The following is a 13,239-nucleotide window of genomic DNA, read 5'->3' as shown; positions in this document are numbered from 1 at the left end:
TACCACTGTACTGGCCGTCATCTGCAGATTTCAGGGTTGTTTGCAGCATAAAAATACAATATAAAAACACCAAATACATGATAAAAACAAGAACAAAAATAATAATAACCAAATCAACAAGCCCCTCCCCAAATACACTCGATGCTGTTCAAGCTGCTCAGGAAGCAAAGGGGTTGGAATAAGAGGGGGCGCTCTGAACCCCAACAGTGATGTTTATGAAGGAATGCATGCTAAGATTTGTGTGAGTGCAGAATTACATAAACATTGAACAAGGAACACCCTAAAGGGCCAGAAGTGAACATGCTTGGAGCCAACAAAAGTGTTGTGGGGGCATACCCTCCAACATTTCTCCGATGAAAATGGGGACGTCCCATTCCATAATGATAATTTTACTGTTTATACCCCACACATCTTACTGAGTTGTCCCAGCCACTTTGGGCAGCGTCCAACATATATAAGAAACATCATAAAATGTTAAAAAAACCTTCCGTATACAGGATTATATATGATAGCTTGGTGGGGTCAGATAACTGCATACCCTTCAGCATTTTCCCACTGGAAATAGGGACATCCTGAGGAAAAATCAGAAACCGGGATGGCTTCTCTAAATCAGGGATGTCCCTGGAAAACTGGGACAGTTGGAGGGTCGGGGGACGGGGACGACAGAGATGGAAAACTGAGGGGAAAGCAGGAATGGTGTTGCATGTCCTGGGATAAGGGCACGGCTGGCTGAGTCGCTGGAACCCTGAGCGGGACATTCCACGCTGCAACATTTTGTTGCTGGCCCTGTTAGTTAATCTTTATCCCAGTTGGAACCTTTCCCTGGGATTGAACTTGCTTTGGTTAGTCAGCTGCACCCTGGAGAGGGTTTTTAATTCCCGTATTTGTTAACCGGTTAGCTAATGATCAATGCCAGGCTGCAATTAAGAAACTTCCAGAGATTCTTGAGCAAGGAGACGCCACCCCATCGCTCTTCCCGCCCGCTGCATATGGCAAACACCCTGCTCCACTTCTCTAGGTGTCAGGAATATGGAATGTGGGGCAGCCGCTTTCCAACATGCTCCTGCGCCTTCCAGGGCAGCCTGCCATGCAGAAAAAGTATGGGTGCCTCCAGACTGACGCGGTTTTGCGGGAGGGATTCAGGCGCATACCGGAAGTTTAGGTTTGTGCAATTGACGTGATTTAAAGGGCTCCGTCGCCCTGTCACAACAAATCCGGTTTGGAAAGTGGCGGAGGGGAATGATTAACGGGAAAGCTTTTAATCAACACCCTGAGAGCAAATTGGGAGGAATGCTCACTAAAGGCCGGATATAATCTCATCTCCGCGTAAGGTTTGTGCAGGCAAACCAGGACAAAGGTGCCCAGGAATTAGGTCACCTGGAGGGGTCTGAATGCAGGCAGAGTGTTTCTCTCGGGCAAGGAGATGGGGGGCGGTGGAAGCTTCACCCCATAGCGACTGAACGTGACTGTGTCAGCCGGCAATTAACGGTGCAGCAGGAGAGTCCGTGAAACTAACAATGGCAACTCTGTCAAGGAAGTAGAACAAGGTCCTCTAGTTCCTGTCTCTCTCTGGAGAGGGCATTCCATATCCAGGGGGCCACCACTGAAAAGGCCACTCACTCCTATTGGACCTAGCTTGGTAGTGTTGCAGGAATTTATGTATAGGTTGGGGGGTTGCCCCTCCAGCAGATATCATGCACATGAAGCCCACTACCAAAATCAGCACTTTGTGACTTTGTGATTTGTCCCCACAAAACACTTCATCGCAGTTTCTTCCTATCTATTCAAAGGGCCTCTGCTGCACAATACCAAATGTAACAATTCACTGATAAATGTTCCTATGTACTGGCTCACTGGGAAAACTTCAGAAATTCATATAGACATGTGAGCTCAGCTACTCAGCAGCCCCTCTGCCTGAGTGATAATTCCTGGCATCCTGATACCTGAGTGCCAGACAGGTAACCATTCCAGAAATAGCAAACCCAGATGAAGACAAAAGAGTGTGATTAACTTGGCTGGGAAACAGGGAAATGTAAATATCTCTTTTGTTACGCTTGACTGGTGTTTGGTGGAGGGCAAGGGGAACCATGGGGCAGGGTCCAGGATGCTCAGATTACTGCCACCAGACCTCCCTTTTCATGATGTAACCATGATGTGTGAGTGATGTAGTTTGGAGGTGTGTGTAACATGGGGATTAGCAGTTTATAAAAGTTTGGGTTCTCTTTTGTTCGGGGTTTCCATCTTTTTTCCACCTTGTAGCAGGTGGGAGTCCTGTCATGCCAGTCTTCAATAAAGACCAAGCCTACTGGCTGCTGTTTTGCTCTGGTATTCCTGGCTGGTGTCCTTGTTTTTTGTCCAAGGGAGCCCTCAGATTTCTCCAGAGAAGATGTCTTGGACTGGCTGGATGCAGAGGAATGGTGGGAGGAGCCAGGTGGGGACCCCCCCCCCCCAAAGGAAGAAGGCTCAGAGTGGTGTGGTGGTGGTGGGATGATGGTGAGCGATCAGAGGGAGAAGACTGGGAAGAGGAGGTCAGGAAGCTGGAGGGGTAACAGGTCTTAGTGAGCAGGGAGAATATGTGGCAGAATGCAGTCCAGAATCAGAGGCAGAAGCTGAATCAGGAGCAGAGGGAGGCCAAGAGGCAGAGAGGAGTCAGGCTGGTGAAGAGTCAGGGGTGTCTCCCCCTCCTGCTGCGACAAGTTCCCCTCCCTCCTTGTCTCACAGAACCCGCAGAGGTATGAAGAGGACGGAGGAAAGAGAGGCATGGCAACGAAGTTTCAAATTGCTTGGGAAGGCTACCAGGGAGGAGGATCCTGGGACAGCTGTGGTAAGGCTGGTTTCGTCTCCACAATAGACCTTCTGTGCTCATGAGGCCTGGCTCCCCTGAGCAGACCTTGTTCCTTCTAAGAAAGAGTTGACTTCACCTACTCCATGTGATTTATTGCTGGCTGGCTTATGTTCCACTTTTTCCCTGCCACGCACAATTTTATAAGCGTCCACCATGTCGATTCTTTTACCCCACTAATCCTTTTATTCACCACCATCCCTTGACCCCTTCCTGTGCTGCAGAACTGGAGTCCATGCTGGGTGCAGAAGGCCCAGGAAAGTGTTAAAAGAACAGCAGAGAACAGCCGAAATGAAAATTTGCAGCTTTAAGGCAGAAAACAAGCAACACTTTATTTGAAAAAAGTATCAGGAAAAGCACCAACAGGCTTACAATAAGTTTGTTCAAAACTGGGTAACATCTGATAATTATGGGAAAACAAGCTACATAGGTTTGGTATACTTTTCTGAGTTTCTATAAGTTGCACATCTTGTGCACTGTCTACATCAGAGGAGACCCAGTGAAATTAATGGGCCTAAGTTCATCATGTCTATTAATTCCAATGAGTGTACGCTGGATAGAAGTTTTAGAAACCTTTACATTATTATTTTTGTGTATTAACAGAAATGAAATAAAGTTTTTATATGTAATACTGCACAGGATCCAGGATATTTCTTCATCCATGGCTTGGCACTGCATAGAAAGAGGTAGAGAGACCTTCCTGGTTATCGGGAATCTGTTGCCCAGAGGGCGAGGCTGTGGAAAGATTTGGAGATTAGAATATTCATAGGGTATTAGTGATGTGGAGCTTGTACAGTATAAGCCGACAGAGAGAGAGAGAGAGAGAGAGAGAGAGAGAGAGAGAGAGAGAGAGATTCTTTGCCCCAAACAGTTTACAAAATAAAGTTTGCAAGAGGCGAAGGCAAATAGAGGCAAGATGAACACGTGACGAAATGATTTTGAGCTGAGTACCGTATTTTTCACTCTATAAGACACACTTTCCCCCTCCTAAAATGTAAGTGGAAATGTGTGTGTGTCTTATGGAGCGAATGCAGGCTGCGCGGCTATCCCAGAAGCCAGAACAGGGAAAGGGATCGCTGCGCAGCACTCCTTCTTGCTGTTCTAGTTTCTGGCTTAGCCGCGTGAAGCCTCTTCAGAGCACAGGGAGCCTTCATCCCGCTGCCCTGAGGAGGCTTCATGTGGCTATCCCAGAAGCCAGAACAGTGAGAGGGGGCGCTGCACAGCGCTCCCTTTAAATAATTTCCCCCCCTTGATTTCCCCTCTAAAAACTAGGTGCGTCTTATGGTCAGGCGCGTCTTATGGAGCGAAAAATACGGTAGCTTGTTGTTGAGCATGAACAAAAAACTGGATGCAGCATTAATAACTCACTGCCAGCAGGAGTCACATTCAGAGCTGCCAACTTTTCCTAGCAACCCCTGATCCTGTGCCTTTTAAAGCAACTAGATCTGTAGGCATTCGTAGGTAACAATGCTCATGCCTGTGCCAGGTGAAACTTTCCCTGCTGGTTTCTGCAGATCACCAAGGCGTTGGGGACTTTCGTGTGCGTGTTTGTTTGGCAATTTGTCTCACAGGAAATGTTCAGCACCACTGGAGAAAATCATTCCCTTTTTGTAAGCGGGAGGCTGCCGTTGTGGTTGGTGTCAAGCCTGGTGCCACCTGGTGGCTACTTCAAGCTTTGCCACCTGCTCCAGGGGCGAAATCCACCCAGCTTTTTCCAACGCCACAATGGATTGCAGTGGCTCATGCATCTTACAAATACCCTCCAAGTGCTCCTGTTTTCCAGGGACAGTTCCGGATTTACAGAAACCAACCCAGGTTCTGATTTGATCCCAGAATGTCTTGATTTTCCTTAGAACCAAATGCTTTGGCAAGGCAGGATGGACTTAGCCAGCTGCCTCTCATCCCAGGAGTGGGTGTTCCAAAGACGGAAGGTTCCAATGCCAGGACGGAAGAAGGACCACTTTAACAGAAGGTAAGACATAGGAACACAGGAGGCTGTCCTGAGTCCAGAGGTGACGCCAGGCCCAGGAGGCTCAGACGGACAAGGAGGGGGGTGGGAGAGGAGGTCCAGAGGAAGCAGGAATTTCTCCCTCCCAGGATATGGTTGATAGGGTGGCCATATGTCCATAATTTCCCGAATATAGCCGTAATGTGACAGTCTTAAGCAGTGTCCGGCTGGGAAAGCCACGTCGAAAGTTTAGATAAGGAGCTATTCTTTAAAATAGCTCAAAAACTTCAGTGGTTTTGTTTTTTGTGGTTTTTTGTGTTTTCTGCAAACAAACAAAAAAGCTCAGCAACTTTGGTCAAAAAACAACAACAGCAACAGAAGAAGAAGAGTTTGGACTTGATACCCCGCTTTATCACTACCCGAAGGAGTCTCAAAGCAGCTAACAATCTCCTTTCCCTTCCTCCCCCATAACAAACACTCTGTGAGGTGAGTGAGGCTGAGAGACTTCAGAGAAGTGTGACTAGCCCAAGGTCACCCAGCAGCTGCATGTGGAGGAGCGGGGAATTGAACCCGGTTCACCAGATTACAAGTCATCGCTCTTAACCACTACACCACACTGGCTTTCAGCGACTTTTGTGTCCGGATTTTCACTTTTTGAAATATGGCAACCCTAGCTCTAGATGGGAAGTAGGAATCTACCGTAGCCAACAGCCAGGGTTGCAGCAAGCAGCTCCAGCAGCAGGGCACGGCTTGGTCACCCAGGCCCTGGTGGTGCTCCCATTTCTGGGAACAGACCCTCTTCCAACACAGTGACCGCCTTCACTCAACAGTCTTGTGAGGAAGGGTGTCCTGTGAGTAAGCAAGCCTTGCCCGTTGGGACAGCCCTATTGATTCCGCCCAGTTCTGGACTGCTTGTCCAGATCTTGGACTCTCTGTAAACTGGAACCGGCCCTTTCAGCCCAACTGGACTTGTCTTTCCTGTCGCTCAGGCGTGAGTCGCTACCTGTTGCCAAGACTTTTCCTCTACTCTGCCTCAATGAAGGCCTCTTCCTCACTCTCAAGTCATCAGGGCCTAAGTGGGAATCATGACAGAAGCTGCCTTGTAGCAAATCAGAACGCCGGTCCATCTAGCTGTCAGGTGTGGGATCTCCCCCAGCCCTACCTGGCGATGCCAGGATTTGAACCAGGGACCTTCAGCGTGCAAGACGATTCTCCCCCACTGAGCTACAGTCATACTTCTTCAGGTTGCGTATTTTCGGGTTACAGACCCGTTGAAACCCGGAAGTACCGGAATGGGTTACGTCCAGGTTTCAGCAGTCATACATGCACAGAAGCGCTAAATTGCGCTTTGCGCATGCACAGACGCACTGAATCGCAACCCACACATGCGCAGACATGCCACTGTGCATTGCGAACGCTGTGGGTTGTGAACATGCATCCCACACGGATCATGTTCGCAACCCGAGCGTCCACTGTACTTGGCTAAGCTGCAAACCTAGGGTACCTGGAAAGTCTTTATTGATAGACAGGTCCACATGGGTTTTTGATGTCTTCATTGCTGCGCTTGAAAGCAGTTTGACTAGTTAATGTTTCATGCAGATCAAACTGCTGTTAAAGGCAAAGGAGCAGGCTGCGCAAGGTTCTTCTGATCAGTTGGCTTTGAATTTATGGATTTTCTTGACGTCCTAGCTCTGGGCAGGGGAGGAGAAGCGCCGCACGACCCTGGTTTCCTACGAGCTGAATTTGAGCCCAAACTGGGGAAGGAGCAAACGCCCCAGAAGTTGTGGATCCTGCGAGATCGAGCCCCCTATGTCCCTACCAACCCAATAGGCTGTCAACATACCTTGCAAAAGTTAGGGAATTTCCGCCAAACTCATCATTCATTCACGGGATGACTTTGCGCCTCAGGGAAGTGAGGGAGCCTAAAAGGGTGGAGGAAATGGGTTCATTAAGTACGCCCACATCCTGCCCTTCCTCCAGCGATAAAGAAACACAGAGATTGTCCTATTTTTGCCTCGCAACAATTCTGCTAGGCAGGACAGGCCGAGTGGTTCAAGGCGGCCAAGGGAGCTTTGTGCTTCAGCGGAAATTCAAACCCTGGAACATTTATAGAACATTCCCCCCTCCCACTCGATAAATCGTGGGAACTGTGGTTTGTTGTGCTGGGGGGTCCTAGCTCTGTAAATGGTACTGTTTTAAATGTGCATTTTACATTTGACTTCACTTAGCAATGTTTTCCTTCGAAATGTTTAAGATTTTTTTTGTTAACTTTGTTTGTGTTAAATACGTCTTCTGTAGTTGACCTACTTTGTAATGTTTTATTTTGAAATCTTTTAAGATAATATTTTAGTTTCCTGTTAATTATGTTGCTCTGGCTGTATACTTTATATTTGACTTTCTTCGGAAATGTTTGATTCTGGATTGTTTTAATCTGCTGTAAACCGCTTTCAGATTTTTCTTAAAAATATAAAGCGGTATTGAAATGAAATGAATAATAATAATAATACAGTTCCCAGGCTTCTTTGGGGTGTACATGTTTGCTTTAAAGGTATGGTGCATTCCTGTCAACTGCTTTGGAAAAAACCGGGATGTCCCGTTTCTTCCTGAGAGAGAACAGCAGCCATTTTGGGAGCCTTGCGGTTGTGCAATTTCAGGCCGAAAACTCACCCCAAAAAAGTGCCTTACCCAGATCTGTGATCTCACACAGGCCATGTGACTTGTGCAGGATTTCAGACCCGAAAGATGGTGTCCCAGATTTGGGCCATGTCGTGTCGGAAGGTATGATAGTGTGTGAGCCTGAGATTGTCTGTGTGAGAGTGTGGGATGGCCAATGATGCATGTAGCATATGGGCCAAAACAAAACGCTTTGCCACTGGTCCTTATTCCCATCTCTAGGGACTTAAGAAGAACCCCACTGGGTCAGAGCAAAGGTCTGTCTGGTCCAGCACCCTTTCGTCACAGCAGCCCACCAGAAGCCTCTGAGAAGTCGACGAGCTGGACTCTCATTCCCCAGTCCCTGGTTTTCAGAGACCTGCTGCTACTATGACCAGCAGCCCTCAAGAGAGAGAACCTTATTCTCATTTCTAGCGGTTCGTGTGCCACTCACAGAATAGGCCGGAGAAGACGGGCATCAGGGCGTCTGCCCAGGCGAGTGATCCAAGCAAGGTCCCAGCGACGACGGCTGCGCTGTAGGTCAAAGAGGCAGAGGCACGACCTTTTTGGGGGTAATTAGCTTTTTGGGGGTCATGACCTAAAAGAGGGGGAAAAGGATTGGGAATGAAAGCACTGATCCAGAATTCGGCTCCAAACAGCTGCCCTGTTGAGATCCGGAGGTGAGTTCCAACACCCACGCAACAAGGTCTTTCCAACTGTTAAATAAACCTTAAATAAACAGCTTAGGTAGTGATTCAATCTGCGTAAATTAAATGTATCCAAAACTCCCCACCCCCTGGCCGTACAAGGTAAGTTGGCAACTTTATTTCGAAGAGGTCAAAGCATCCCCAAATGGATGTGCGCACTGATTTGCACATGGCTGAAATAATCCCAAGATGGCAGAATGAACGTTTTTTAGACCAGGCGTTCTCTCCAGTGTGAGAGAATGAGGCAGGGATCCCTCTCCCAACCTGGGGCTTGCTGTCCTCCTTTTTAATAATAATAATAATAATAATAATAATAACAATAATAATAATAATAATACTTTATTTATACCCCACCCATCTGGCTGGGTACTTCTTAGTACTCAATCTAAGTACTTCTTAGATCAAGGCCCTGTCTGTACTATGCAGTGGTACCTTGGTTCTCGAACTTAATCCGTTCCGGGTGTCCGTTCGACTCCCAAAACCGTTTGAAAACCGAGGCACGGCTTCCGATTGGCTGCAGGAGCTTCCTGCACTCAAGCTGAAGCCGCTTTGGACATTCGGCTTTTGAAAGACGTTCGCAGACCAGAACATTACTTCCGGGTTTGTGGCGTCCGGGAGCCGATTTGTTTGGCGTCTAAGCCGTTCGGGAGCCAAGGTTCCACTGTATGTTGAAAGGAGTACCATACCACTTTAAACAGCCATGACTTCCCTGCAAAGAATCCTGGGAAATGTAGTCTGCTGAAAAAGTTGCTGGGGGTTCTTAGGAAGCTCCAATTCCCCTCACAGTTCTCCATCCAGTTCTCCATCCCCCTTGCAATATTGTATATATTCATGTGGTTGCCGCCTAGTGGCCAAAAGGCAAACTCCTCTCTTGAGAAACAGTTGGAGCTGAGTTCTTGGGAGATGGTCCAAAATGGATGCTGGACTACAAACTGTGTAACAGAAACCAATAAATAAGGCCACATATTGGGCACCCGCTGGTATAGCATACATATATTATACCTCTTCCCAGGGAATTCTGGGAATTGTGGTTCTGTGAGGGGAAAGGGGCAGGTGTCTTCTAACAACTCTCAGCCACCATAGCGAATTACACTTCCCAGAATTCTTTGGGGGGAAGCCATGACGGTTTAAAGTGGCATCAAAGTGCTTTAAATACGTGGTGTGGGCAGGACCTAAAAGAGAGGAGGACTAGTTGACCAGTTTATGGTCAGGACCTGCCTTCTGCTACTCCTGCCTGGCCTTCTCCAGAGACCAGACTATCTGCGTCTCCATAGCACAGCAACTCAGCACCTGCTCAAGATGCTCAGGACAGCAGCATGCTGTGAGCCAACCCCCCAGGATTCTTTCTTTCATTGGGAAGCTGGATGGAAATTAACACCTACAACCAATCCCACTGCTTTCCACCACTCTTTGGAAAAGTGCAACAGTGGTGTCAGAAGTTAAACCGTAGCAGGAGAGAAAGTGCTACAAGGGATTCCTCTTGGCCAAGGAAATGTTTTGCCCTGGAATGCAAATGTTAAGTTTGGCGCCCCCTAGTGCTTGCAGTGGGGTTTCAATGTCTAATCGATGGAGTGGTTTGATGATGTTAAAAACGCTTTTAAGGGGCCCAAAAAGGAAGAAGTCATATTTTATTTAAGCAGATGGCTGCTGTACGGTGTAGAGCTTTGGAGAGGAAGGATACTTGCCAGATTGTCGGAGGACGTCAAGATAGATCTGTCCCTTGTACACCTGAAAGTCTCCAATTTCAGGTTCCCGGGGGGAAGTCCCCTGCCCTGGTAGTTGCTGCTGGTTCAGAAGAGATTCGATCTTCACCGTGTAGTTGCCGGTGTCAGAAACATCAAGCTGCCTGATGTGCAAAGTGCAATCCTGCCTCAAAGTCGTTCTGCCTTGGGACAAGCTTTGCTGGTCTGTGTCCTCTGGGTCGTATTCGAGAACTTTTTCTTGCCCGCCCCTGGGGTGTATGACCCACTTGCAGAAGCTTAATTGCTTGGGGGCATTTTGTGGGGTCAGGGTGAGGTCCTGACCTTGAACAGGACGTTGTGGGTTGAGGTTTATGGACATGAGACCTGTAAAAATAGAATTCGTGAGGATTTCACATGGCTCAGGATGAGAGTTGAATATACCGTATTGGCCTGAATATAAGCCTCGTATTTCCCCCCAAATTCCGACTCTGAAAAGTTACCGTATTTTTTGCTCTATAAGACCCACTTTTTCCCTCCTAAAAAGTAAGGGGAAATGTGTGTGCGTCTTATAGAGCGAATGCAGGCTGCGCAGCTATCCCAGAAGCCAAAACAGCAAGAGGGATTGCTGCTTTCACTGTGCAGTGATCCCTCTTACTGTTCTGGCTTCTGGGATTCAGAATATTTTTTGTTTGTTTTCCTCCTCCAAAAACCAGGTGCGTCTTGTGGTCTGGTGCGTCTTATAGAGCGAAAAATATGGAAAAACATTAAATTTGAGACCTTACAAAAATGGGCTTTTACGATATCACTGTAGGATTTTCTTCTACATTTGCCATTTATGGCTGTGAGTGCCTGCGGAATTTTAAGGGAGCGGCTTATATTCGGGTATTCTCTCCTCCCCCCTTTGAATTTTAAAGGTGTGGCTTATATTCGGGCCAATACGGTATATATATTTTTGGAAAGCGGGTTGCCAACTTATTTTACGGCTTGCACTCCTGTGCCCCAATCAGCAGCCAGACCCACAGACTTTGCCAAATGTTTATCACTGTGCTTCTGCAAACCAAGCTTGTGCAGCCTATCTCCTTTCCTTTCCGGTCAACTAGCAACTTTATGTGGAAGGGGCCAAACTACCCTTAAATAACTTTGCTCCTCCCCCTGCTGGATTGCCACTTTTTTTCATAGTCCTTGCTCCTACGCCTTTTGGTCAATAGCCTTGAAATGAGCAGCTGAAGCTTTTATCAGCATGGGCAAAAATCCAGACAGAGGTGTTTTTTTTTTCTGACATCCAAATCTCAGATAGGTCTGGGAAACCCTGGACATATTGCAGCCCTAGGCAAGTACTGGGGAAAATCTTCCAACAACATTCTCCCCCCCCCCCCAAGAAGAATACAGGAGTTGGTTTAAAAGGCAGAAAATTCCCACGGTCTTTTTTTACCCTACAATTTTAAATTTATTTAGAGCCAAAACTTCCAGGAATGGATGGTGAAATGATAGGAGTGCGCTGAAATCGAATTAGGGCTTGCCAGCTGACCAGAAAATCTGCCTGCTGTGGTGCCATAGGCACACACACTTATTTATTGATACTCATGCATAGATATACAAAAATACATACACATTACAAAGTAGCTTTTTTATAATATGCTAAGACAAAACAGCTACTTAGTCTAAAAAAGAACAAAGCCAGAAAGAAGAAAACACAAGACAAGGAGAGACCTACAGAAAGAGAAAGCGAGAGAGAAGAGAAAGAACAGACTAAAATAAAATAGAAGAAAAATGACTTTTGGCTCTCTGTCCTGCAGCTACTCATGACATTTGTTCCTTAAACCACAACCATTCTATCTTCTACAAAGTAGTGTTTTTAAAATATCCAAATCTTGATAGTACACATTCCTCCTGCAAAAAGTCCATAAGAAATTTCCAATCCTTAACCAGTGCCAGCAATGATTTTTCTCCAATTAAACATGTCGGCTTTGCCATCTCAGCCAGCTCCAATAACTTTATCAGCCTCTTCTAGAGCGGCTCTCTTGTGCCCTTGATATATAGGAGGCCTGTCTGCAGAGACTGGCAGAGCCAAGCCTTTCATGGTGTAGAAATAGAAATAATAATAATAATAATAATAATAATAATAATAATAATAATAATAATAATAATAATAATATGTATATCCCGCCCATCTGGCTGGGTCTCCCCAGCCACTCTGGGCGGCCTCCAACAGAACACTAAAATACAATAACCTATTAAACATTAAAAGCTTCCCTAAACAAAGCGCCGTTGCAGCTGGCGGCAGCGAGAACATTTGCAGCAGCGAGTGCAAATGTTGGGGGGAACCTCCGGCCCTCCACAACTCTCTCGCTGGCCCCTGGAATCCTCCCCAGGCCATGCTGCTCCAGACCCTCCCTGAGGGTGTTTGCCTGGCGGGACTGGGCCCCCAAACTTCAACAATGCTTCTTGGTTGCTTGGACAGAGGATAGGGAGGTTTTTCCGTGTGGAGACTAACTTCCTGCGCAAAGGAAAAACTGAGCATTCTGTGTTAATGGCTAGAAATTGGAAGGACACCAACAAAGGAAGAATGGCAAGATAAATAGTATTTGGAATTAGCAAGAATGACAGAGGCAGTTAGGAACCAGCCAAACCAAAATGTCAAAAAAGAAAAAAAAAGAAAAAGTAAAAAGGAGTGGGAATGTGTAAAAGATTATCTGGGAAAACATTGTTCTCAGATAAAAACCCTTCATATGTTCCGACTAAATTTTGCAAAGTGAAGGTCAGAAAGATGAGATATATTACGTATCAAAAAGGCAGTAAGGAAAAACAACACAGCCGAAAAGAGAACGAAGACAGAAGAAGCTGCACTGAGGTATTGGGAATAAATATTGTGTGGAAATGTTGTTATTGCTTGGTTTTTATATGTGTGCAATATATGTTAAAGAGTGAATGGAATATGTAGATGAATAACCAATTTAAAACTCAAGAAAAAGCAATTTAAAAAGAAGAAGGAGGAAAAACTCAACATTCTCCACCTTGCTCACTTTTGCCTCTGGTGCAATGCTAAGAAAAAAAAAGGATGGCTCTTTTCCCGTTACATTGTGGTTAAAGACACAGGAGCCTTTCCTTGAAAAAGGTGGCGACCGAGCGGTTTGGTACTTACTTGAGATTTGCAAATAATAAGAGTCTGAGAGGTTTCTCCCTACAGATTGTTGCCCTTGGCCTGTTTGCTGGTCCGGGTCGAGCTGAATCACCACAGTGTAGTTCGCTGCATCGGACTGCGTCAACCTCGCGATATACAAGGAGCACCCGTCTCTCAACGTCTCCCGTCCGGTGTGTCCGGGGCCTTTTTCCGGCTGCCTCTGCCCAAATTGCGTGAAGATGTTCTCCACTCTCCCCGAGTGGCTCTGCCGGAACCACTGGCACTGT

At 46.7% G+C, this 13,239-nt stretch overlaps 2 protein-coding genes across 3 annotated transcripts in view; one reads left to right on the top strand and one right to left on the bottom strand.

The window, feature by feature from the left end:
* Positions 1 to 615: 615 nt before the first annotated feature.
* The window catches only part of LOC310851685 (uncharacterized protein), a 36,342-nt gene continuing 23,718 nt past the window's right edge, over positions 616 to 13,239 (top strand). The window contains exons 1-2 of one of the 2 annotated variants that reach the window (XM_083754320.1): positions 616 to 1,162; positions 4,696 to 4,814. The gene's annotated coding sequence lies outside the window, so the exon portion shown is untranslated. Of the gene's footprint in view, positions 1,163 to 3,702; positions 4,815 to 13,239 lie in introns of those variants that run through there. The other variant, XM_083754317.1, reaches the window with a different exon arrangement.
* LOC310851743 (uncharacterized protein) lies at positions 3,149 to 13,232 on the bottom strand. Its single transcript, XM_083754413.1, has 5 exons — positions 12,974 to 13,232; positions 9,835 to 10,215; positions 7,897 to 8,040; positions 6,634 to 6,712; positions 3,149 to 3,577 (listed from the first exon to the last, which is right to left on the bottom strand). The coding sequence occupies exons 2-4, from the start codon at positions 10,208 to 10,210 to the stop codon at positions 6,675 to 6,677; spliced, it is 558 nt and encodes a 185-aa protein (XP_083610539.1). The 5' UTR covers positions 10,211 to 10,215; positions 12,974 to 13,232; the 3' UTR covers positions 3,149 to 3,577; positions 6,634 to 6,674.

This window comes from Podarcis gaigeae (genome assembly GCF_964106915.1).
Source record: "Podarcis gaigeae genome assembly, chromosome: 8".
NCBI lineage: Eukaryota > Metazoa > Chordata > Lepidosauria > Squamata > Lacertidae > Podarcis > Podarcis gaigeae.
This window is presented reverse-complemented; position numbering and strand designations above follow the sequence as displayed.